This window comes from Notolepis coatsorum (genome assembly GCF_963971535.1).
Source record: "Notolepis coatsorum genome assembly, chromosome: 12".
NCBI lineage: Eukaryota > Metazoa > Chordata > Actinopteri > Aulopiformes > Paralepididae > Notolepis > Notolepis coatsorum.
In genome coordinates, this window is record NC_140176.1 from 68,383,650 (window position 1) to 68,410,779 (window position 27,130).

Genomic DNA, 27,130 nt, shown 5'->3' on the forward strand with positions numbered 1-27,130 from the left:
CCACCCCGAGGGAAGCAAGTAGAGAGGAGGCTGAGAACAAGAAGCCTATGTTCTGTGGACTGAGCACTGTCGCCTCCACAGACCCGAACATAGATGACTGCATTACCCTAGAGAGTGCGCAACAAAGGACATTCCTGCGGCACCACCCGGAGATTCAGTCCACCACTGACATGTCAGCAGCTGACTACGAAGAAGCAGAACTTCTTCTACTACAACGAGCCCAGAGAGACTCGTTCCCCGATGAGCTAGACTGTCTACAGGGAGGAAACCCCGTCCCATCAGACAGCAGACTGATTCACCTGGCACCAGAGAGTGACGCACATAATCTCATCAGAGTGGGTGGTCGCCTGCGGAGAGCCCCCGATCTACCAGATGACATTAAGCACCCGATCGTCTTGAACAGCCGACACAAGGTCACAGAGCTGATCATAAAGAAATACGACGAGGATGTACACCACGCAGGAGAAAGAGAGCTGAGAGAGAGCTTCCAAGCTATGGGCCCAGAACTTAAGACCCACCTCGCTCCAGCCCAGGTTGACTTCCAGTTTAATCCCCCGAACGCACCCCACTTCGGTGGAACCTGGGAACGAGAAGTACGTTCTATAAAGACAGCCCTGTATGCCGTACTCGGAGCCCAGACTGTGGCAGAGGAAGTCCTAATGACAGTCCTCACGGAGATCGAGGGAGTATTGAACTCCAAACCCCTCGGTTACGTCTCCAGTGATGTAGCAGATGCCGACCCAGTCACCCCCAACACACTCCTAATGGGGCGGCTGGACCCCGCGCTACCCCAGACAATGTACAGGCCCGAAGAAGCGAACGGCCGAAGAATGTGGAGGTACAGCCAAGTACTAGCTGACAAGTTTTGGAGCAGCTTCCTACTTCACTACCTACCGTCTATACAGACCCGCCAGAAGTGGGTAAAAGAGAGAGACAATTTGACAGAAGGAACAGTCGTCATGATAGTTGACCAGTCACTCCCCAGAGCTATGTGGCCGGCTGGCCGCGTAAGCAAAGTGATCACCGGTGCCGATGGCAAGGTCCGAGCAGCTGAAGTACTCGTCCAAGGGCGCACCTACACACGGCCCGTGGCGAGGCTCATAGAACTGCCCCGACTCCCAGATACTATCGATGATGACCATGACCCTATGACTTTGTGAGTTGACTGACCTTACAGCGGACCTTGAGTGGAAGACAGTGCGGTTAATCTGTCTCTGCTTAACTAATTAGGTGGGACTAATTAGGGGGCGGCTGTTGTGAAGGATCAGATTAAACCGAATATGTATATTTATTTATATATATATATTTAATTGTATTTGTATATCGTTTGATATCCCATGTATATTCCTTGTACAATATGCATTGAATATCCCCGTTTCTACTAAACAGCCCATAATTGTTTCATTCTACCATTGGACTAGAACCTGGCGCCAGGTTGCCATACCCCTAGGTTCGAGTTCAATCGTGCCGCCTAACATGTCGAGGCAGCCCCCGGTTCCGCGCAGTAATATGCCGGGCGAAATACGTGTGGTACTATTTGTTCATAGCGCATATATATATGACGCTCGTAAAGTAGAACTTTCTTTTAGTCCAGTTCTTTACCCTCCAACAGAGTGACAGACGCAAAAGCCTCCCCACGAAGCACGTGCGGTGTAGTAGGGCCTACTTGGCCCAGAATAGGCATTGAGATATCGTGTAGATTAATAGTTGAATGGTCATAGTTTGGCACCATACCGTCGAGTTGGACGTATTCTATTAGGCTAATAATAGTCTATTTATGTATGGTGCATCGTTCGGTTCGAGTCCTACAGTTATCAGTACCCCCATCGTTCCTGACGTTATCTGGACGCTTATCCAGGCTGGTCAGACCCCTAGTGGTGATTACATCCGAGGAGCTCCGGGTCAAGAGCGACTGGACCTGTATATTGGATTACTCTACCCGACGACGGCGAGCCTTCCACGGCTCTTGGATTATGCTTTATGTGCTTTGATTATTCCATGGATAAAGGCCAACACTGTCGAGTGTTGGAATTACCCCCCGGAGAGGACTACAGGTGAGGCGGCGCTCTACACGTGAGGTCGCACCACGTCTCTCCGTTGTGGACCGGCAGATACCGTTCCACAGAGGGTCCAGCTGTGTTCGTCTACGGACCGAGGTTCTGTGGGCACTGGGTCTAAGACTTTGGATTCTCCCAAGACACCGTCGGCTAGATGGGACACCGCCAGCGACTTCTCTAACCCCCCCCTCCTACTGTCTTACAACCAGCGGGAACCCCCCCCCCTTAGTGTATCCAGCTATAATCATTTAAGTACTATCGCTATCGTTTCCTAAATATTCCAGGTTGTATACTTACTCCCTGCGCAACCAGAGATTGGACATTCAATGTTGATTTACCTACGAATACTCATTTGCCATAAAAGTGCATACTTAACATTTCAAATCATAAATGTAATTAAGTGAATATTGTGTACACCCTTTGCTGTATTAAATATTCGATTTGGTCCATTTGTGTTGGTTCGTTTCATCAGGTGGGAAAGTGTTCATCATACTTATATCTTGTACTGGGTGGCCAGAAGTTAAAGTACATGAGGTAGTGGTATTAAATATCATATCTAACAATACAGTCAGGGAATTGTACCCCTCAGCTACAAGAAGAGACCTAAAGACGATAAAGGGCGAGAATGTCACCTTCACTATCGCAGCAAGCGGGCAGCCCGAGAGACGGTATAGGATCACTAACGCTTTCACCAGCCAAGATATAGGCCTGTCGCAGTACACCTACCCCATCGCCAAGCTGATGGATAAATATGTGCACCTGCGTCAACTACCTATACCGCTCATAGACGGTGCCACCCCGACCCTGCTGATAGGCTCCGACCATGCACACCTCATCGTCCCAATGGACCGGGTCCACACAGGGCCCAGAGGCTGTCCTGCAGCAGTCGAGACCCGCCTAGGATGGACACTACAAGGCCCCCTCGCTAGGTCTCCTAACCGAACAGCAGCCACTAGCTGCCTCCACTCCAGAGTGACAGAAGAAGACACCACCCTCCTACAGCATGTCGAGAGGCTATGGACACTAGAGACAATGCCCTTTAAGAACGAAAAGAAAGACATTCGTTCCAAGGAAGACATTTATGCTATAGCCCTCCTCGAGCGGGGGACAAAGAGAGTCAAAGTCAACGTAGTGATGAGATACGCAACTCCACTCCTGAGGCGAGAGGGTATGCCTACCTTCCACGCCCCAAAAGAAGCGACGGAGCGGTATCTATTGAACACAGAGCGGCGCCTAGCCAGAGACCCCGCTCAAGACTGTGTACCGCGCTGAGATTGACAAGCTAATCACAGCGGGACACATAAAGAAAATTGACATTAAAGAGGCCGATCAGACGACCGAATCATGGTACGTGCCGCACCACAAAGTCCACCACAACGGCAAGGATCGTATTGTGTTCAACTGCAGCTACCAGATCGGATCACAAAATCTGAATAAAGAGCTCTTGCCCGGCCCAACACTCGGCCCCTCTCTACTAGGCGTGTTACTACGTTTCCGCCAAGACAAGGTGGCCATCAGCGGCGACATCAAAGGGATGTTCCTGCAGGTGCGACTAGTGGAGGAGGACAAGCCCCTGCTGCGGTTCCTATGGAGAGAGAGGATCGGGGACGAGCAACCAGCCATCTATCAATGGGAAGTCCTCCCTTTCGGAACCACATGCAGCCCATGCTGTGCTACGTTTGCACTGCAAAAACACGTCGCAGAGGACCCAGCAGCTGATGAAGAGGTCCGACAAAGTGTAGGAAATAGTTTCTACGTGGACAACTGTCTGCAAAGCGTCTCGACGCCAGAAGAAGCCGAGGCCCTCCTACTCAAGCTCCGCGCCTCCCTGATCAAAGGCGGCTTTGATCTCCGGCAGTGGGCCAGCAGCGACCCTCAAGTATTGCGCAGCCTCCCCAGAGGACAAGGCAGCAAGCAGCGAGACCTGGATGGCGACCATCCCAGGAGAAGCCCAAGAAATGACATTAGGACTAGTCTGGCGCTTCAAAACAGACTCGCTCCATTATAAACACACACCCCTGACCAAGGAGCAGGGAAGGTCGACTGCACTACCGACCACAAGACGGAGTGTATACAGAACACTCGCCAGACAATATGACCCGTTGGGATGTATTCTACCTTACACCACCAGGGCAAAGATGATTGTAAGAGCGTTATGGGACAAGGACCAGGGCTGGGACGACCCCATACCCGAACACCTTGCCTCCACATGGAGAGAGTGGGAGACAGAACTCAGCTCACTCCCAGGTGTCAACATACGCCGCAGCTACTTCCCACCCACAGTGAGGCCGGAGACGTGCCAGATGGACCTGCACGTCTTCAGCGACGCCTCCGAAGTAGCCTACGGTTCGGTGGCCTACTTGCGTGCCCGAGAGGAGGGAGGAGAAATACATACTGCTTTCATCCTGGCTCGCTCAAGAATAGCCCCCCGCAAGCAACAATCTATCCCGCGTCTAGAGCTCTGCGCAGCCCTAGCAGGAGCGCAACTCGCCACGTTAATCCAACGTGAACTCACCATCCCGGTGCAAAGAACAATCTTGTGGTCAGACTCCACGACCGTACTCACATGGATCCAGTCTGATTCGTGTAGATACAAGGTCTTCGTGGGAGTCAGAATCACAGAGATCCAAGATTTAACAGAAGCAGCAAGCTGGAGGTATGTGGACACAAAACACAACCCAGCTGACGTCATCACCCGGGGAATGTCCCTGGATGACCTCACCCGTCACAATCTATATAGTGACGGGCCCAAGTTCCTCAAGCTCCCGGAAGAAGAGTGGCCTACACCCACCCCACGGGAGGCGAGTGAAGAGGAGGCAGAGAACAAGAAATCTATGTTCTGTGGGTTGACACACACACTCGTCCCCACAGACCCCAACATAGACGACTGCCTCACCCTTGAGAGTGCACAGCTAAAGACATTCCTGTGGCACCACCCAGAGGTTCAGCCCACTACTGACATTACTGCAGCTAACTACGAAGAAGCAGAACTTCTTCTGCTACAGCGAGCCCAGAGAGACTCGTTCCACGACGAGCTAGACTGTCTACAGGGAGCAAAGCCCGTCCCGTCAGACAGCAGATTGCTCCACCTAGCCCCTGAGAGCGACGCCCATAATCTCATCAGAGTGGGTGGTCGTCTGAGGAGAGCTCCAGACTTACCGGATGACGTCAAGTACCCGATAGTCTTAAACAGCCGACACAAGGTCACAGAGCTTATCATAAAGAAATACGACGAGGACGTGCATCACGCCGGGGCAGAGAGAGTCTTCGCGGAGATCAGACGTCGTTATTGGATACTGCAAGGGAGAGAAGCAGTACGACGTTTCCAGCGGACTTGTCTAGACTGTCGTAAATGGCGAGCACAGCCCAGTATACCCCGGATGGCTGACCTACCCCCCTGTCGCCTCCGACTCGGCGACAAGCCTTTTCACTCCACCGGTATGGACTGTTTCGGCCCGCTGTATGTAAAGAAAGGAAGAGGAACCGAGAAGCGGTGGGGTATTGTATTCAAATGCATGACCACCCGAGCGATGCACATAGAACTCCTTCCAACCATGAGCACAGACTCATTCCTTATGGCCTTCCGAAGATTCACATCGCGGAAAGGGAAACCGTCTATATTATTGTCTGATCACGGGACAAACTTCAAAGGCGGAGAAAGAGAGCTGAGAGAGAGCTTCCAAGCTATGGGCCCAGAACTTAAGACCCACCTCGCTCCATACCAGATTGATTTCCAGTTTAATCCCCCGAATGCACCTCACTTCGGTGGAACTTGGGAACGAGAAGTACGTTCAATAAAGACAGCCCTGTACGCCGTGCTTGGGGCCCAGACCGTGGCGGAAGAAGTCCTAACGACAGTCCTCACGGAGATCGAGGGAGTATTGAACTCAAAGCCCCTCGGTTACGTCTCAAGTGATGTAGCAGATGTCGACCCAGTCACCCCCAACACTCTCTTGATGGGGCGGCCGGACCCCGCGCTACCACAGACAGTGTACAGGCCTGAAGAAGCGAACGGCCGAAGAATGTGGAGGTACAGTCAAGTATTGGCTGACAAGTTTTGGAACAGTTTCCTACTCCACTATCTACCGTCTCTACAGACCCGCCAGAAATGGGTGAAAGAGAGAGACAATTTGACAGAAGGAACAGTCGTCATGATTATCGACCAGTCACTACCCCGAGCTATGTGGCCGGCCGGCCGCGTAAGCAAAGTGATCACCGGTGCCGACGGAAAGGTCAGAGCGGCAGAAGTGCTCGTCCAAGGGCGGATCTACACCCGGCCCGTGGCGAGGCTAATAGAGTTGCCAAGGCTCCCCGACACTATTGATGACGACCATGACCCCCTGACTTTGTGAACTGCCCTACCCTCCCAACAGACATTGAGTAGTGGACAGTGCGGTTAATCTGTCTCTGCTTATCTAATTAGGTGGGACTAATTAGGAGGCGGCTGTTACGAAGGATCAGATTAAACCGAATATATATATTTATTGATTGATATATATTGCATAATATTTGTATATCGTTTGATATCCCTTGTGTATTCCTTGTACATATACACGGAATATCCCTTTAGCCTAGTACAGACCATAATATTTCATTCTCCTATTGGACAGCGGTCCACCAGGCGCCATTGCCATACCTCCAAGGTCTGGTTCAAAGTCACCGCCAAGGACTTGCCTGGACATGAACGGTTCTGCGCAAGGATATGAGACAGGAATAAAGCTGGTACTAGTTTGTTCACCTAACGTATAAATACGGCGCAGGTGAATACAGAAGTAGAGTTACCCAATAAGTTGAAGCCTCACCCACGATACAACGTGCGGTGAAGTATGGCCTGTTTGGCCCCAAATAGAGCATTGAGACCGCGTGCGAATTAATAACTGACGTATCAGAGTTTAACGCTGTACCGTCGAGTTCGACCTATTCTATTAAGTCAGTAATAGTCTATTTATGTATAGTGTATCGTGCGGCTACCGTTCTACAGTGACCAGCATCACCAACGTTTCCTCGTACCAGCTAGTGTGCTTATCCAGGCTGGGCTGCTTACCCTGGCGCCGACGACTGCATAGCCCTTTTCGGCTGGATTATATTTGCTTTTGGTCCTGTAATTGATGGAGCGGAGAATCGCCTACACCCACAATTGTGTGGGATTTACCCTGTGAGGAGCCACGTCGAGCCCGCCTCTCAGAAGCCTGAGGCCGGCTAGCTTTCTTCCATGCGGAGCTGCATGCTACGGAGAACAGCTGTATTCGTCTGCGGATCAAGAGATTATTGCACCGTCTCCTGTACTTGGAGTCTCTTTATCATCGTTGACCCAGACTCTACTACCGACAAATCCTCTCCCCTTGCTGGCTTACGACCGGAGGGACCCTACCAGTATCTCCCGCTATATTACCAGAGTACCATAGATATAATTCCTAAGATTCAGGTTGTATTATTATCTCCTGCGTAATATGAGAATGGACATACGTTATTGATTTGCCTACGCACATTCCTTTGCCTTATAAGCGCATCCAAAGTAAAGTATATTATGTACTATCATTGCTGCTAATAAATACTTAAATCCAGTTTTGTGTGGAACCGAGTCATTGTGGGAAGTGTTCATCATAAGATACCTGTGTACTGTATGGCCAGTAGTAATGTACATAAGACAGTAGTGGTTTAATGATACCATACTTATCAATACAGTCAGGGAATTGTACCCCTCAGTTACACTAGTGGTACACGATAGCTATGAGCTAACTAACGCTACAGGCTCAAACACCCTATGGCCGCCGCTGTTGTCGCGTCCACAAGCTCCCCGGCAGGACACCCGCGAGGACGGGGGCACACAAAGAGGAGAGAACCACCCCAAATCGGGCACTCATGCCGGCCGACAAGCCAGACGCCGCGGCACGTTGTTAGCACAATAGTAGCCCACTGTGATGCACCGAGTGGGCCACCATTGATCAACATGCAGCGACGTGTAGCTTGCATGATGCGTGTGCAGTGCTTTGCCACACAGGTCTGAGAAGAGGACCTGCACATGATTTTACTCGTTCCCCAAACTCCTCTACATGCCCCGATCTAAAATGGTTCACGACAGTAGACATAATGCTAACGTTAGCCAGCGCCATATATCCAGTAGTACTATGACCCGGACGGGCATAAGGCATACGTTTCCTGAAGTGACGTCACGGCCGTGCTAGCGTCTGATAAGCTTTTAGATTTGCTTGTGCATGTTATTCGTTCGTGGACCTTTTTAACCATTTCTGAGTGAAATTTCCGGCGTCAAATGGAAATAAATAAATAATTAAATTAGATACCAATGATGTAAACTACCCATAATTGCAGAGTAGGGTTTAACCTGCAAGTTGGGCTTTAATGGATGGATGGATGAATGGATGAATGGATGACTGAATGCGTGAGTTAGTGACATTGAGGTGCAATGTAGGCAGACAAAATAGGTGCTTTGCATCTACTGGGAAGGTTTTCACGTCACTGTTCTCGTCCACCTCTAGTACTCCCTAATGGACCTGCTGTCTAAGATGGTAGCAGGGCAGCCCCACTTTGTGCGCTGCATCAAGCCCAACAACGACCGCCAGGCCAACAAGTTCGACCGGGAGAAGGTGCTGGTGCAGCTGCGCTACACCGGCATTCTGGAGACGGCCAAGATCAGACGCCAGGGCTACTCCCACCGGATCCTCTTCTCCAACTTCATCAAGAGGTCTGCAGACAGAAAACCAAGCTACCTTTAGAGAGAGAGAGAGAGAGAGAGAGAGAGAGAGAGAGAGAGAGAGAGTTCAAAACTGGCCCCTACAAATGTCCTAACCCAGTTGTACAGTAAATGACAAAGTATGGCTTTGTCAGTATTCCAATGTACAGTGTGTGTACAGTGCCCCCCCCCCCCCCCCCACCTTCAATGTACAGCCCCCACCCACCCACCCAACCTCCTCCAATGTACAGTTTCTACGTCAAATGTATATACACTCTTTTCCTGGACACTTTGGTATCACAAACAGTACTGTATTTGCAAATCTGATATGTCATAAATGTATAGATGTAGCAGTACTGTCTAACTGTATGTCATGTATGTCATATATGTTATGATTAATTGAAAATGGGGGACCCTGATGTAAACAAGACGAAAGTCTTTCTCTGGTCTGCATCCCCTTAACAATTGTATGTATTGAGCTGTACTGTACTGTACCCATTCTGCAATCTGTTAATAAACTTTTCAATCAATCAATCAATCAGAGAGAGAGAGAGAGAGAGAGAGAGAGAGAGAGAGAGAGAGAGAGAGAGAGAGAGAGAGAGAGAGAGAGAGAGAGAGAGAGAGAGAGAGAGAGAGAGAGAGAGAGAGAGGAGTTGAGTGGGGATAGGGGAGGGATAGCTATTGCCTGCCAGGAGACATTCTAAAACTATATATATAGTATAATAAGTTACTTTATATCATAGCTATATATTATAGTATAGCTATATATATTATTGCTGCCCCTTCGTTGTCGATTAGTTGATTATTTTATTAATTGGTCGGTTTGGTCTCAGTCGACCATTGTTTATGCTTTTTTTCAATATTTCCTGAGAAATGCAAAACATTTATTTATAAAGTTAAAAAAAATTATTATCACAGAGTAGGGCTTTAATTGTTGTAGGTACTACATCTTGGCTTTCCGTGCCCATGAGGAGCCGGCTGTGACCCCAGAGACATGCGCTACTATACTGGAGAAGGCCAAGCTGGAGAAGTGGGCCATGGGCAAAACTAAAGTACGTAACGTTCAAATGTCACTTAATTTCTATTCAACCAGATCTAACTGTAGAAAGCGGGGACTTTGACTAAAGCACAAATAAGCTAAATTAAGGTAAGTATCAATGGTGAAGAATTATATCCATAGTTTATTTATTTTCTTTAGTAATGAATGTGTCCCTATGCATCTTTTGGTGTTGTATTGTTATCTTCTTCCTGTACGTTGGTTGTCAGGTGTTCCTGAAGTACTACCACGTGGAATACCTGAATCTGATGGTGAAACGGACCACGGACCTGGTTGTACTGGTCCAGGCGTATGTTCGGGGCTGGCTGGGGGCCAAGCGGTATCGCCGCATACTGGAGCAGAGAGCGCAGAGCGCACTGGTGTTACAGTCAGGTCAGCAAACTGTATGTCACATAACATAGACACCATGCTGTTATTATCATCATTGTGGTATTTAATTATACTGTGAACTAGCAGTTACATGAGGGTTTGTAGTGGAGGGTAACCTACCTGAACACTTTTATTCATAAAATAGAGTTTTCCCACTTTGAGCTGACATAAATCGTATAGATTTTATAGATAATCGTAATCCAATAGATTAACTCATTCACTGCCAACGACGAGTATACTCGTTATTGGCCGCCAATCGTTGGACGCCAACAATGAGTATACTCGTTATTTGATCGTTATTTCTTTTATTCGCTATTTCCATTCATTATCCATCCAGGAAGGCTGGTGTTACCATAGGGAATGAGTCTGAGATCGCAAAAGTCCAATACCGCCGCCTGGTGGTATGCGGCCGGTGTTGCACTTCCTTTGAGACTCTGTGTATGGGGCTGTGCGTTGATGAAATGCCTCCGGGCGGACTTTTCTAGTAACCTGAACCAAGGGCTTCAATGAACCCCCGATTCATTATGCTGCCGTGGGTTATGTCGTGGGCCAAATTGACATACAATCTACGAGATGGCAATCAAATAATTGGAATATTATTTTTGGAATCCCACCGGCCACAGGTAAGAGAAATTTAACATAAATTTCAGCTTGATTGTGCCTTGTTTTCATAGCCATCGCCCTGATCAGCGTACATTGTTGTACTAACGAATGCTGTTATTGACAATCAATGAATCAGAAACGACCCCCCCCCCCTTTCATGCATTCATGATGGAACATTATATACCGATCATATGCATTTGAATTTTTTATTGTAGCGTGTATAGGGATGAAATGCCAATGGATTAAGTATAATATACGTTGCGGGCTATTACTAGCCTCCCAGGAATTACCCTAAACCGCTCTAAAACCATACTTATATTCACCACGGTATAAAACGGGAATGTATGGATGGAATTTTTTTTTCTTTTTCACATCTTGAACGATAGATACTCAATGTCAAATGGGACATAGTATTGCATCCATAGCTATAATATAGAATATAGTTATAGCCCTGCAAACAAGGTGACCGACTCCATTGGTTTAATGCGTGGCAGCACATAGCCATATCCCGTTCCCAGCGTGGCAGAGAAAGAGTTAAGCTACGTGAAAATAGGAAATAACAGGCGGTTATGTGGTGCAGTGGGCAAGGCGTTCACCACGAATACTGGAGACGCTGGGTTCGCCTGTTCGAGCCCAGCGCTCCACATTGCTTTCAGTTTAGCTGGTCGTCCGTACTAATACACATTGGCAGTATTAGGGGGTGGGAAACTGATGGGTGGGGATCGGGCGTTGTGGACAGCGACTCCTACAGGTCGGTTGGTGCGCCTGCGCAGTAGAATCAGGAAGCGATGGGGGCGGCGCCCCTCCAAAGCCCAGACCCCTGACGCTGAAAGATCGCGCCGCGCAGGTGAAAAGATGCGACTGCTGTTACCTCGAGTATCGGAGGGGACTCGTGCTATGTATGACTTAGTCCACATTGCAGCCGGCTTGTGGGAGGCAAGAAACAGCGTTCGAGACAGGGGAGGGTTGAATTGGATGATACGAAATTGGGATGGGAGAAAAATGGAAAATGGGAGAAAAAGTGGATAAAAAAAAAATAGGAAATAACAGAATAACACTCCTCTGAATAAGATTGTTTTTCTACTGCGTCATCGTGTTACTTACTTACTTATACGCCTTTGTTCTCCACTCAAACCACCAGCTTACAGAGGACATAAGGTTCGGAGGAGAGTTGCCGATGATAAAAACAAGGCAAAGCTTGAGGTCTTCATCGTCCAGCTTCAGGCCGGTAAGAGGGACTTGAAATGGAATCAGTTTAGCCCACGGCAGAATTTCCACTTTTGTTGTGTAATTCTGTATCATGGCCTCCTCCTCCTCAGTTTGCAGAGGCTACCTTGCAAAAAAGAAGTACAAAGAGTTGGTGGATGAGAAGAATAGAGCTGCGACCAAGATCCAGGCACGCTACAGAGGCCACAGGAAACGGAAGAGCTTCAACAAAAAGCGGTACGACACGAGCAGAGTCACAAAATATTCAGCTGTGTGAGGTCATTGTGTCGCTCATACACTACTCTACGTGTATTTAGAATGGTATACTATAGTTCAGCGGATGTGATTATAGGGTATGTCGAATAAGTTGAATAATTTGTAATGTCACCCACTGTTATAGAACAGTGAGAAAACAATTGTTGCTATCAGGGAGTAAAGATACAGAGACAAGGAGGATTAGCTGGAAGGACCTGTGGAGTTTGGAGGGAAATTGTGTAAAATTCCTAATAGGAGCTACTTATGATGTGCTGCCATCACCACAGAACCTAAAACAGTAGGTAGAAGGGGACCCGTCGTGTCCACTGTGTTCAGAGACGGCAACTTTAAGGCATATTATGTCAGGCTGTAAGACTAGTCTTTCTCAAGGCCAGTATACATGGCGACATAACCAGGTTTTGAAAAGCTTAGTGGCATGAATTGAAAGTAAAAGGGTGCAGGTGAATTCAGAATGTAATCTGGTGGTATAGCCATTCAATTCGTCCATGAGGGAAAGAAATGTGAAGGAGGTAGGTTTATAGGCAGGCATGAGTCAGGCCACCTAAATGGAGCTAATGATTGGGTGATGCAGGTAGATTTGGAAGGAAAACTTGTTGTTCCACAAGAGATAGTTAGCACTAACTTGAGGCCTGACTAGTCAGCAGTTTTTTTTTTAATATAATTGACCGTGCCTTGGGAGGATTCAGTGGAGGCTTATGAAAGGAAAAAGCTTATATGTGCAGATTTGGCACCAGAAATCAAACAACAAGGATGGAAAGCTAGGGTTTGTTTATAGCATAATTGACTCTATCCTTATTGGGAGAGTAAATGTCATGTTAGAAGAAGCATTGAAACTAAGTCAGTGGATTTGGTTGAGGAGAAATAATGTCAGCTGGGGGCCAAAGTAAACCCAAAGTAAGAGTATTCATTTTCTTCTCTGTTGTTGCGGTTTCATGTGTGATTGTTATCAGGAATTGTTCTATTTTTGACATAGGATAACACAAGGACATTTGGCTTGTGGATATCATGGAAAATGGGAGGTAGCATGGAGGGGGTGGTTCTGGGACGCTAGAACTAGCTGTTGAGCCTTCCCAAGGTGTCATGGGCCTAACTTGACGAAACACCAGTGAAGGGAGGTTCCCACTTGATAACCCTGGTGATATGCTGACTCTCGCTGCCTATCTATCTACACGTTGAGTTGTGGTGGGCATTAGGGGCCATGTGGTAGGGCAGGGGTGGCCAACCCGCGGCTCTTTGCCCGCCAATGTGTGGCTCCTCCCTCCATAATTTTTTTTCTTTTTCTTTTTATTATTATTTTTTTTAATGTCATTCATTCCATAAGACGTAGAATAAACATTTACAGACTTTTTTTTTTAAATGGTTAATTTGCATGTTCTTGGTATCTGATTCTAGGGACATCTATGGATCTCATGGAATGTATTCCCAGTGTCAGAAATATTGTGTATGTTACTAGGCTTGAGTAAATTGTAATGAACCAAAGGAGAATATCAATTCAATTATATATATCTTTTTATCTTTGACTGTGAATAACACCATGCTAAAATTGACCAGACCCGAAAAATCTAAGCAAATGAATAAAGGGAAGATGATTAAACAAGGTTTTGTAGATACAGTACTGAATTCTGCCATCCGGACACATGCAATTTGAAATATGATTATAAAATATCAGTCCTATAAATTACCTTATTATGGCCAAGTTGCAGATCTATTGATCGGGCCAAATCTCCCCTTTCCAATGGCAGAGTTCAATCTGGATTTAGTATCACCAGGTGTGATTCACAAGTACAGTTACTTTTTTATAATGTAAATTTCTCCAAAATGTTTCATCAGATTGCAACGCCGTTTTTTTGCTAGACGTTCACAGAAAGTTAGCGAAACTAACTGTGTTCTGTATTATGGCAATAACGTTCAGGTTTGTGGGAGATAATCCCGAAGAATAAGATAAATAAAAAAGTGAATCCAGAAGTCAGATGATTGACAGGGGCTGGCGTGAGCTGGGTAATGTAGTTTTTCGAAATTCGAAAGCCCATTAAAAGCCCTGGGTCTCTTCCTTCAAAAGACTACACTCACTTTTGGCTACACCACTTCCTCCCGTCAATATGCGCCGGTTTCCGACTCAATGCCCTGAGATTTCTATAATCATATATTTCACTAATAACAGTTACAATCATTGGTAAACAAACGTAATGCTGAAAATATACACTTTGACTGCTGTTTTGACAGGGTTAGGGTCTTTACTCTTGGCTACATTTGAAAAGAAAACGCAACATTAATTCATACATTCTGTAGAGATGGATTTATGGCCTGATGTCATTTGCGGTCCAGTACCGGACCGCTCTGGCTTAAGAGGTTAACCCTGTGAGGCCCAAATAAAAAATACATTAGCAACTTCAGAGGCCAGATGGTGGGACCTATAAACACATTTACTATCCAATATCATTGTGAGGCTGAACAACAGGACCCATTGACTATGTGCTTACATTTTTTTTTATAAACATTTACAGACTTTTTTTTAAATTGTTAAAAGTGATTTTGTAATTTTGCAACCGTGGGTCTCACAGGGTACTTTTAACCCTGTGAGGCCCAAATAAAAAAGACATTAGCAACTTCAGAGGCCAGAGGGTGGGACCTATAAACACATGAAGGGTGCCGTGACTGAAACAAAGGTTGAGAAACACTGGTATATATGGTGTGGCTCTTTGTGGTACCACAGTAATTTTTGTGGCTCTTAGTCTCTAAGGGTATGTAGCATCGGCATTGTCAACACCTGAAGCTCACATCAAAGGGCCGTGGGTCTGTTGAAGTTGGCCATGCTGTTCGGGGGTCGTTATGGACCACATAATACAGGTGTTGTGTGTAATTCCATAGTATAAGTATTTATAGTCATGTTAGACTTTCCTTTGGCAATGGGAGTGGGTTTCTTCATTGAGAGCTTATCCTTATCATTAGGGCACAAGTATCTTGTGTTTTATTATAGATAAATAGTGGCTTTACACTTTCACACAGTGCTTCAACATAATGATCACAAGGTAATTACACAGGAGAAAAGCAGGAGAACTAGCCGTTAACATGCATACAACCTGATTTCTGTCTTTTAGGGAGGAGAAGGAGGAGAGGGCCCTCAGAGAAAAAGAGGAGGAGTTAAAGGCAGCACAGAGGACCACTCCTAATGAGAAGACGTCGGCTCCGGGCAACGAAGAGACGAATGAAGACGAGGAAGCCAAAGCCGCCGTGGTCCTACAGAGTAACTTTAGGGGATACAAGGAGAGGAAGAAATTCAAGGAAAGGCACAAGACTCTGGCCGGGGCTGAGCTGGAGATACCACCTACCCTCTTGGAGCAGGGCAGTGGTGGGGAGGAACCTGCCCTGGTGGAGGAGGAGGAGGAGGAGGTTGGAAAGACAGAGGCCATACAAGGAGAAGAGAACACTGTCGCAGCAGGAGAAGAGGAGGACGACGACGACAGTGATCACACACAGGTGCCCGAAGACGAGGACGACGATGAGCACACAGAGGTGGGAGAGGAGGTCGGGGAAGAAGAGGCACAGATGGAAGAAGGAGGCCAGGAGAAAGGTCAAGAGGAGCAGGGAGAGGCTGCAACGGAGGAGGCCATCGACCCGGAACAGGAAACCAGGGCAGCTACTGTTCTCCAGAGTAACTTCAGGGGTCACAGAGACAGGAAGAGGTTGGAGAAGGAAGGCAAGATCCCAGCCAGGAAACAGAGGGTGGTGAGCCCCCCGGCTGGACATGGAGAAGTGCCTGCTGTTGAAAAGTCAGTCAAAGAAGGGGAAGCAAAAGATGATGAAGAAGAAACGATAGACCCTCAACAAACAGCAGATGTAATGAGAGGTAATGAGAAGACGGAAGATGCGGAAGAGGCCAAGGCAGCCGTGGTCCTACAGAGTAACTTCCGTGGCCACAAAGAGCGCAGGCGACTTGAAGAGGAAGGAAAGATCCCAAAGAAAAAGAAGAAGCAAGAGGTTGTGCCAGAACCTCAGAAAGAGGAGCGGGTTTTGCAACCCCAACTGGATCCGTCCACAGAGGGCCCGGAGGACGAAGAGAAAGCTGCCACTGTCCTTCAAAGCAACTTCAGGGGCCACCGGGACCGGAAGAAAATGAAAGCCGAGAAAGAAGCAAAGAAGAGAGCGAAGGAGGAAACCTCCTTGGCTCCCACCGAAGTAGAGGTGGACATTGAGGAGGCTCTGGAGGTCGTGGACGTTAGTGACGTGGCATTAGAACGTCAAGATGAGACAGAATCCCAAAAGGAACGGATTGAGGAGGAGCAGGCTGCCGTGAAGATTCAGAGTAACTTCAGAGGCTACAAGGACAGGAAAAACCTGAAAGCCAACAGGAAGGCAACTCAGAGAGAAGCTGAGGAACTCACGGCTTTCTCTGAAGAAGTACTGCCATTAGAATACCACTCAACACCAAATACTATGTTTTTGTGTTTAACCCTTTCACTGCCACACCTTTTACTATCACACAACCGACGGTCGCCGGGTTAACTTTCTGTTAAACCCGGCGGGTTAACCTTCTGTGAATTGTCGCAGTGAAAGGGTTAACCGTTTTGGTAGTGCGGCAGTGAAAGGGTTAATTAATTCGTTGTTGTTTTTGTCCACTCAACTGTGCCTTTTTCTCTCATCTCCTCTACAGATCACAAATGCCTCTCAGGATTATGCAGCGCTCCAACAGAAGTTGAATGAAATCATCCTGGTCCATCAGTCGAACCCGGACACCAATGGCATGTTTGTGAAAGGAAATGCAATGAATGGCTTCGTTCCAAAGCAACACCAATCTGGTGAGCTAATCAAGATGCCTCTTTTGGAAATAATGCATAAAATAGCCCTGTTTGATGGTTTAAACCAAAGGGAAACATTCACTTTTTGTTCTATTATCCAAACACCAAACCAGTTTCACACACTGGGTGATCATATGGTAATCATTGACTTTTTCAGGAGTAAATGGAATCCTTTCTTCCAGTCTATCTATCTCTATAATAGCCTCTGGCTGGTGCACTTGATTTGGCTACTCTGAGGTTATCCATCACAGACAGAGAGCTGAATAGAGCTTAGGGACACTCACCCAAACAAGACGGTCTCGGTCCAAGCCACCCTTCAATCTCCAAGATTAACTTTAAGGCTTTCAGGATTTCTTAGATGAAACTTTTCATCCTTGGACAGGCAATTTTTTTAAGTTCACAATTTTCAGTATTCAGTATTGTTGTTAGGCAACGTTTTACTCTGAATATTACAGTAAGGCAATGATAGGAATGGTATCATTTTGAGGTTCTCAGTCTGTTGTGCCACGACTTTAGTTTACATTGTTTACATCCTCCCACCATCGATGGTGAAAAAGAAACCCAGAGAAAAACACTGCTTTTGTGTGATGTTATCGGCACTGACAAAGTTATCGGCACCCCCTACTCTCTTGTGACGCTCAAAACCCGGGTGTGTCAAGTGCCGGAACAGCAAAACGCTCAACTCCTCAACCCAGTGCATCATCACAAAATTCCCTCGGCTTTACACAGATCTGTTGTTCATTTGATTTTCACGGGTGATACGTGTAATTGCTTTGTGGGGGGGGGGGGGGGGGGGGGGCAGTGGGAGACGGTAGAGTGAAAGTTCAGCATCTCAGCGTGGCGTGGCGAACGTAGCTGGCAGCTGGAATTTCATTATCTTCATCAGTTTGCCAAGCGTCCAGAGAGAATAACATAATCACCATGACACCTGTAATTACCTGTCCTAAGTTGGCATCGTGATTACTCAGCCATCTATTTAGGTCCCACGTGGCTTTTAGAGTCTTAGTGTGGCTGGCAAGATACTATATAGGCTAATCCATAATAACGATGGGCCAGCGTTATGCATGCCTCTGCTAGGCATTTCAGAACAATAAATAGATGTCTGAACATTTTATCAATGCACGCACACACACCCACAAATGCACAGTAGGAGTCACAGTCACTGTTATACACAAGAGTTAATAGAATACAATCTCCCATAGACCTGGGCATTGTATGCCCTTTACAGGCTGTGCTTGAGAAAAGCATGTCAAAGCATGTTAGAGACAGAACAAATTCGCTGTGTTATTTCCTCAGGCTCCCGCCAACCTTGTGTATTCCAGAGCCCATTGGATCATTTCTACATTGGGCACAGTTGTCAGCAGTCCTCATACATCTCGTGACATAATACGCGTCAGAAGCATAATTGCCTTTAGCAGAGTGAGAGAGGAGGAACGCCAGTCATATTGCTCTTCGTGGGAAAAGGTCATTAAAATGTTAATCACGTCTCTCATGAGCAAGTGCTCTGGCAATTATAGCAGGAATTAGTATTTGGGTTTTCAAATAGCCTTTTACATCTCAGGTGACCTTTAAATGGAAATGTTCAATAATATTACACACTTTTCACTTCATATGGTCTCTGTGGAAAGTGTTTTTACTCAAATACTGTACTTGAGTAAAATCTTGAGGTACTTGCACTTTACTTGAGTATTTGCATTCTAGGGAACTTTGTACTTTTACTCCACTACATTTCAAAGGCAATGTTGTACTTTTTACTCCACTACATTTCAAAGGCAATGTTGTACTTTTTACTCCACTACATTTATATGAACCCATCAGTTACTAGTTAATTTGAAGAAAAATATTTTGCATAGAAAACATGGCAAAAATGTATGAAGATGATGTACTTTTAAACCAATGACCTTTAGAGGTCAATGGTCCGAGAGTTGAACCTTCCCAAGCACCGGAATACACAAACATCATGTAGAATGCATAGTACTACTACATTCAATGTCAAATACTTCCCTACTTTTACACAAGTATAATTTTGAAAGGAGGACTTACCAGAGTACTGTTTCATCTGGGTATTTCTACTTTTACTTAAGTAAAGGAACTGTGAACTTCATCCACCACTGGTCTCTACAACCTCTGATTGATGCTTGTGGGCCTAGTGTTTTTTTTCTTCTTCCTGCCCAAACAGTGATTTTAGAAAGAGCAACCGAACCAAAGGTCGTTGTAATATATTCCCAATCGCAATAACGTAGACATGCCCCTGAGGTGGAAATATTGTTTTGAGTTTATCACATGTGACAAATATGATGGATTGCAACACATCAACAACCCAGGATGGAATAATAATGTCACGCATGACGAGGCGCTCTACTAATTAGCTCTGACGATGAGACGACACGAAGACACGCACGCTCACTTCTCACTCAATACCGCGGCAGGAAGTGGAGCGGCGTAGGTCAACAAGTAATGGAACGCGCTGGGATAGGAAAGGGTCGTTTTTAATTAATCTTTGTTGAAAAATCCAACCCAATGAGGGCCCTTAGGGTTAAACTACAGTATGTACGGAGAGCAAGGGCAGGTCAATAAGGATATTATGGTCAAGAGGTCAGCACGGAGTCAATCTATCTCCAATTCCGCCCCTCTTTTATTTGATCCTCCAATCGCAACTGTTGCTTTCCGTGGAGTTGGAGATAGGGTCAATTCTAACTCAATAGCCTCTCCGGCCAGCCATACCATACATACAGTACATACATACATACATACATACATACATACATACATACATACATACATACATACATACATACATACATACATACATACATACATACATACATACATACATACATACATACATACATACTTTAAAGGTCTCTAGCTATTTACATACATACATACATACATACATACATACATACATACATACATACATACATACATACATACATACATACATACATACATACTTTAAAGGTCTCTAGCTATTTACATACATACATACATACATACATACATACATACATACATACATACATACATACATACATACATACAGTACAGCTCTCTAGCTATTTGATAAAGGTGGACAATCACAACATGCTAAGTGAAGTACCTACTCTTAAGCTGCGACAGCCCATATCAGGGCAGATTTTCGGACTTTTTGCAACCGGCACGACCCCTAGTGGCTCGGGTGTGCATATTTTGTAATACAATATATATATCGAATTGAAGGCTTATTTGTTGTCTGTCGATAGCGACAAAATCCGTTCAGCGGTTCTCGAGTTACACGGTATTGCGCAAAATACCACTCCCGACTCAGGCTGCAGTAGTTCCGTCAATCTAGATCCGATCTCGAAAATGATTGTGGATCATTGTAGCCAATGAGTGTGGCTTCCAATGATACCCCATGTGGGGATGTGTGAATCAGGGATCGAGGTGAACAACTAAATTCTTTAACAGGAAGCCAAATGAATTGAAGTCTATGAGAAAACTGAGTTTTTCTTTGTACACAGTTTACCAAAATCACTCCTAATCACTCATTTCTGAATGGATCTTTATGAAATTTGGATATGTACTACATAAGGCTTCAGGCTATGGCTCCGTCTGGATTTGTAAGCCACCTTCTGGGGAAATACTACTGGACTACTAACTACTACAGAAAAACTTGAGTACATTTTTTTACAACTCAAGTTCATGTAACTCTATTACGTTGTTCTATTAATTACTCTATAAAAAAAATTCTGGAATCATAAACTTTCAGAATGTCATCTTTCAAAAGAGACCAGGCTCATGCATGTGCTATAAGGATAAAGTATGTTGTTTTGTCCTAAAGGTGCTCACATAGCCTTGAGGTACAGAGTGTATCCACTATGTGGACGGACAGTCCGCTGTCCTTTTATATGTTTCCTGATGCCTGTGCGGATGCATGGTGAGGTCTGCTATTGCATAATTTTAGTGCACACAGACCAGTTCATGAATGCTATGTCTGGACTATGAAATGCCCCTTTAGACGTATCCAGGACACAGTTTCACTTGCATGTGGAAATCTAAAAGTAATTGCCCCCCCCACCCCCACCCCCACAGACAGAAATCATTTCTCATTTATGGTGACCACGGCAAAGGCAAGTTTTGATGGGAAGTATGAACAGTATGTATTATGTACATATTTAAGCAATGCCACTGACTATTTGACTGTCTGTCGTTTCTAAGTGGATATGAAAGTATCGCGGACCCCCCGACGGACCCAGCAGCCAAAGACCCTCAACACACCAGAAGATGCCACCTATTACAATCTGATTCATGTGAGTCCCAGAGCAGCTGTGGATCACTGTCAGCTGTCCTGTGCCACCGTTCCACTGAGCCATTCTTATCTATTGGCAGTGATGTGGAATCATTTGACCTGATATTATTCACGGAGGTGGACAACAGAGTCTTTGATGATTAAGGATAGAGTTTACTGACAGAATGACATGTTGCAACATGGAGAGACCTGGGTTACGACCCTGTAGCCCAGATCTCTGTATAGTAGTATTGATACAGGAGGGTAGACACAACTATGGACTGTGTGTGTGTGTGTGTGTGTGTGTGTGTGTGTGTGTGTGTGTGTGTGTGTGTGTGTGTGTGTGTGTGTGTGTGTGTGTGTGTGTGTGTGTGTGTGTGTGTGTGTGTGATACAGTAGTAAGAGAGAGAGAAGTGTGTTGGTAAATTTCACTGTCATTCACAATACATTATTGATTGAGAGTTTTTGGGGCAAAATCATTTTTAGACACATAAGACAAAATTATATTAGGCTATTATAAAGGTTTTTGAGAAGCAGCGGTTTGTTTGTTTGTTGTTGACCAGTTTTGTGAGCGAAATGTCTGTTAACCAGTTTGACTTGTGTATGTTTGTTTGACTTAAACCATTTTTATCATGTAACCATTCATTGCTGAACTATTTCTAATCATTTCAGCAGACAATAGCAGAACGCAAAATAGCACTACTTGAAGCTATTGAGGTTTGTTTACAATGGCTTCTTTCTGCCAGTTTAATCTATAGATCATAGATCTACTAGATCAAATCATTAGTCAACAAGTACATTGATTAGTTAATTACAGGACCAATAATCAGCATAATATTGGACTCTTAAAACCAATTGCAATTAGCTCATTTCAACACTATGTAAAGGGTACGTTGAGAATTTTGGATACCTAGCTCATCAATGATGTTGAAGGGTGAGTCCTTTCTCAGCACAATCCATGCTCTTCTTCATACTGAGGTTTGCACCCAAAGCAATAAGACTAGGGGTCCAAAATTCTGAACTTACCCCTTGAGAGAGTTTGATTGACATTTATTTATGTGTCTCTTCCTTCAGAGGTCGGTCCAGGATGAAAGACGCAAGCCAAGGAAACAGGGGTAAGTCACTGGATCCTTTTTCACACTATTTGAATAACCCCTCAGGCCTCAGGTAGAGTGCTGCCAGGGGCCCCAAGGTAATACGGTGTAAACAAATGCATACAAATTATAAATGGAATGGAGTTTTCATTCTCTAGTTGACTGACTGAGCTCTCGATGTCTACAAACACTAGACATTACAAGAGTGATATTTGAAGTGTATTGGCTGTATTATTGTATGCTTCAGTTATCGCAAAGCTCGTGTAGAGGAATATAACCGGATCAATGAATGTACTACTTAGTCAAATATAGACTTGGTTAGACACAGGTTTATTATACTCAAACAGGTACAAGTAGATCAAGAGTTATGGTGGAGGACTCAATGGAGACATTGACCTGATGTGTCCCCAGAGAGCTCCCAGAATCCAGTGAGACATAGGCAGTGGTGCAGTCCTAATATGGGAACTGGTAACACGCCACGCCACGTGCATGCGCACATAACTGATTTATACACACACACGCACGCACACACACACAAGCGCATATACGCAAGTGCAATCTTTCTATCATACAAGCTCTTCTTGCTCTCTATTTGTGTGAATGTGCGCGTGGAAAGCTGGCGCGCAGCACAGACGCTTGATTCAATATCATAAGCAGGTAGACCCCCATCACGAATTCCGAGCCACATTAGTATTCACCTCCACTGCCTGTGTCACACAGAATGAAGGGGGAGATGCATTCAGATAGCTAACACCCAGACACTTAGTCTACCTGCGCTTTTTGTTATGTAAAATGGTGGCCGGGTACTAGTCACAACGAATGGATACAGCGCATTTTTGTGTGCGCGTACACGCGAGTACACATCCGTGCGCGATCGCGCGTACTTCTGCCTCAGTGATCTGGTAACACGGCGTGTAACCGGGTGTGACCGCGACTGCACCACTGGACATAGGTCTTTATAGTGGAGAGAACGGGATTCTGGGTAGGATGGCCCAGGTATTGGGTTGGAGGGGAGGGGGGAGTTAGAAGGGGGGGGGGTATCAGGTGAGAGACAAAAGGTGAATGGGAGGGGGGTTGGAACATGACTGGGAGATTGTTTGAGGGGTGGAGGGGAGCATTATTCCACACTCTGTTTACTCGGTTGAGGTTTGTAAACACACTACACAGCAGACCTACAGTATATTTCAATTTACAGATGAGTTGTGAAAGTTCCAAGAAAGCTTATTTTCCAGAACATGAGCTGGTGGCTTAGTACGCTGCTAAGGTACATACTATACCATGTAATACTGTAACAACGTCACACGTTCAAATCCAGCCTGATACCTTTGTTGCATGTCATACCCCTTCTCTCTCCCCTGATTTCCTCTCACTCACTGTCCTGTCTAATTAAAGCAGAAACTCAATAAAATATATCTTCAAAAATGAATAAATAAATAAAAACAAATGAATTGTTATGGGAACAGAGGAACGGGACCCGTAATAAAGCAATGCAACCGGTTCAACAGGAAAACGCCAAAAACGGCGTATATTTATTCACAAATGTTCAAAGACAAAACAGAGTACAACAAAACGATACGACAGTGGTGGTGTAGTGCGGACAGGTCGGAGGCCTGGGATATGAAGAGTGTGTTTACCCAAATGTGTTTGTGAAGCAGATGACTATGTGTGTGTATTAATATGTAGAATGGAGTCTTACCGTGTTGAAATATGTAGTGGGTCAGGGTTGCCTAAACAACGCCAGGAAAACAAATCGGGAACCCCGAGGGAATTTAACGCGAGGGGTAGGCGAGGTGGGGGGAAAACACGGGAGGGGCAAGCGAGTGGAAATACACGACGAGCGTGGCGTGGTCCCACACTAGACACAAGAGAAGAGAGGCGGGGGTTAGTTAACCAGCAAAACATTTAACCAAGCTACAAGGGAGAGAACGAGGTTAGGTTTATCAATTGGTAGATATAATACGCGCATTAGCAAAACGAAGATTCAACTACATCAGAATACTGAAATGCAATCACAATACGAGGAAAGACAAAATAGTCAAGAGGGATAATTACAACGCAAACCTACTGTTCCAAGCAGAACGAACTTGCGTTGTCCTCTGGGCTGGTCAAACGTTTACTGGGAAAGAGACAGTAGCCTCTGATTGAAGATTCACATCTGGTGTGGAATGAGAACGTCCAGGAAAACGTGCGTGTCGGGGCTGAGTGACAGGGCCACGTGACCTCTGGGGGGAGCTAACAGGCTGAGGCACCTGTTCAGGTGCAGTCCTCACAACATGAATAAGGAAAAAAATATATATATATACAATCTACTGTATGTGAATATACATTTTGAGATGAGATGTTCTTTTATTAATTGCCTTGGGAGAAATGCAAGGGTCATAGCAGCACAGGGGGGGTACAGACAGGGTAATAGAAAAAAGAATAGGAAAAGAACAAGATAAAATCTGTATTAAAAGAATAAAGGCTAAATGTGGGCTGGCCTGTGGCCGAGTAATGACTGTGATTCAGCATGAGGACAGTAATGACTGTGATTCAGCATGAGGACAGTAATGACTGTGATTCAGCATGAGGACAGTAATGACTGTGATTCAGCATGAGGACAGTAATGACTGTGATTCAGCATGAGGACAGTAATGACTGTGATTCAGCATGAGGACAGTAATGACTGTGATTCAGCATGAGGACAGTAATGACTGTGATTCAGCATGAGGACAGTAATGACTGTGATTCAGCATGAGGACAGTAATGACTGTGATTCAGCATGAGGACAGTGTGTGGTCCAAAGAACCTGTAGCATTACACATTTACAATGAAATCGTAAATACATCATCTGTCACCTCCCTTCTGCAGAATGCTCTCAATGAAATCTAGATCTAAATCTAATCTAAATATAAACAAAGTACTAAATAGACAGGATGTTAGACGTGTGTCCTGTCGAAGATAAGGTGCCGAGACACAAACGTGCAGCAAGCACTGATGTCTTTTTCCTATATACCGTATATATTGTCTTTCTCATGGTAACTATGGTAATGTCTTTTTCAAAGGCAGGCTGGGAGGAAGTGTGTGTGTGGGAGTGTGTGTGCATGCGCACATGTGTGTGTGTGTATGTATGTGTGCATTTGTGTGTGTGCTTTTGTTAATGCATCCGTGTGTATGTGTGTGTGTGTGTGTGTGTGTGTGTGTGTGTGTGTGTGTGTGTGTGTGTGTGTGTGTGTGTGTGTGTGTGTGTGTGTGTGTGTGTGTGTGTGTGTGTGTGTGTGTGTGTGTGTCGGCTAGGTCACAAGGTGAGTGCACCTCACAGGATGAGGTGGTGATAGGAGCTGAAGGGGCTGGCAGATAGACAGATAAGGCTCTGTGAACAAGGAGGGGCTTGGGTGCTTTATCACTGTAGTCTGAGGACACACACACACATCGGGCGACACAAACTCGCAAACATCAAGGGTAATAATTTGTTATCAGATAAATAAAGCGGCGATAGACAGGAGCAGTTTACATGCATCATTAACAATGAGAAGGTCAGGAGGAGAGATAGCATCTCCAGCGAGAACTGACAGGAGAGAGAGCGAGAGAGAGAGAGAGAGAGAGAGAGAGAGAGAGAGAGAGAGAGAGAGAGAGAGAGAGAGAGGGGGGGGGGGGTGAGAACTGACAGCAGAGAGAGAGGGTGAAAAAATGACAAATGGTAATAAATAGGAAGGAACAAAGGTATTGTATATCAGGACAGAGGTAGTCAAGCCCTTTAATTTAATTTAATTTCAAACCTTTATTTAAACTCAAAAGGCAACAAGAGGGTGCCCTCATTTACAGTCACGCCAAGTGTACATATAGAAATAAGCAAAAAAAGGCATATCAAATGACACAGCATATAAAATAATTTTTTTTTTATCCACTTTTTCTCCCATTTCTTCTATATTTTCTCCCATCCCAATTTCGTATCATCCAATTCAACCCTCCCCTGTCACGGACGCTGTTTCTTGCCTCCCACAAGCCGGCTGCAATGTGGACTAAGTCATACATAGCACAAGTCCCCTCCGGTACTTGAGGTAACAGCAGTTGCATCTTTTCACCTGCGCAGCTCGATCTCTCAGTGGCGAGGAGTAACGCGTGGGAGGCTCACGCTGCCCCCGACACTTCCTGATTCTACTGCGCAGGCGCACCAACCGACCTGTAGGAGTCGCTGTCCACAACGCCCGATCCCCACCCATCAGTTTCCCACCCCCTAATACGGCCAATGTGTATTAGTACGGACGACCAGCTAAACTGAAAGCAAACGTGGAGCGCTGGGCTCGAACTGACGAGCCCAGCGTCTCCAGCATTTCGTGGCGAGCGCCTTGCCCACTACGCCACGTAGCCGCCCACAGCATATAAAATCATATGCTCAAGACAGAAAAGTAAGGATAACAATTGACAGTGGTTGGAGATCAAGGTCTTAAACTGCAACAGATAATCTCAAGGTTTAAGGACTGTTGGAGTTCATTCCATGAGCTAGAGGGGCATCATAGCGAAATGCAGATTTACCCTGTTCTGAGCAAACTTGATCCCCTTAAAGACCAGCCAGTCACTAGAACGGGTTCCATAGATTCCAAAGTTCCATTCCAATGGTGTAGTATGATGATGTAGTATAAGGCGATAGCTTACCAATAAGGGCCTTAAAAATTAACAAATACCAGCGCCTCTCCATCAGAGAGGCCCAACCAACCTTCTCATAAAGGAC

At 45.6% G+C, this 27,130-nt stretch overlaps 1 protein-coding gene across 1 annotated transcript in view; it reads left to right on the plus strand.

The window, feature by feature from the left end:
* myo3a (myosin IIIA) overlaps positions 1-27,130 on the plus strand; it is a 214,712-nt gene that overhangs the window by 178,565 nt on the left and 9,017 nt on the right. Inside the window, exons 26-34 of the mRNA XM_084326257.1 lie at positions 8,555-8,760; positions 9,689-9,800; positions 10,015-10,177; positions 11,919-12,005; positions 12,097-12,220; positions 15,358-16,657; positions 16,911-17,055; positions 21,256-21,347; positions 22,400-22,440. Coding sequence (XP_084182383.1) covers positions 8,555-8,760; positions 9,689-9,800; positions 10,015-10,177; positions 11,919-12,005; positions 12,097-12,220; positions 15,358-16,657; positions 16,911-17,055; positions 21,256-21,347; positions 22,400-22,440 — 2,270 coding nt within the window. The remainder of the gene's footprint in view (positions 1-8,554; positions 8,761-9,688; positions 9,801-10,014; positions 10,178-11,918; positions 12,006-12,096; positions 12,221-15,357; positions 16,658-16,910; positions 17,056-21,255; positions 21,348-22,399; positions 22,441-27,130) is intronic.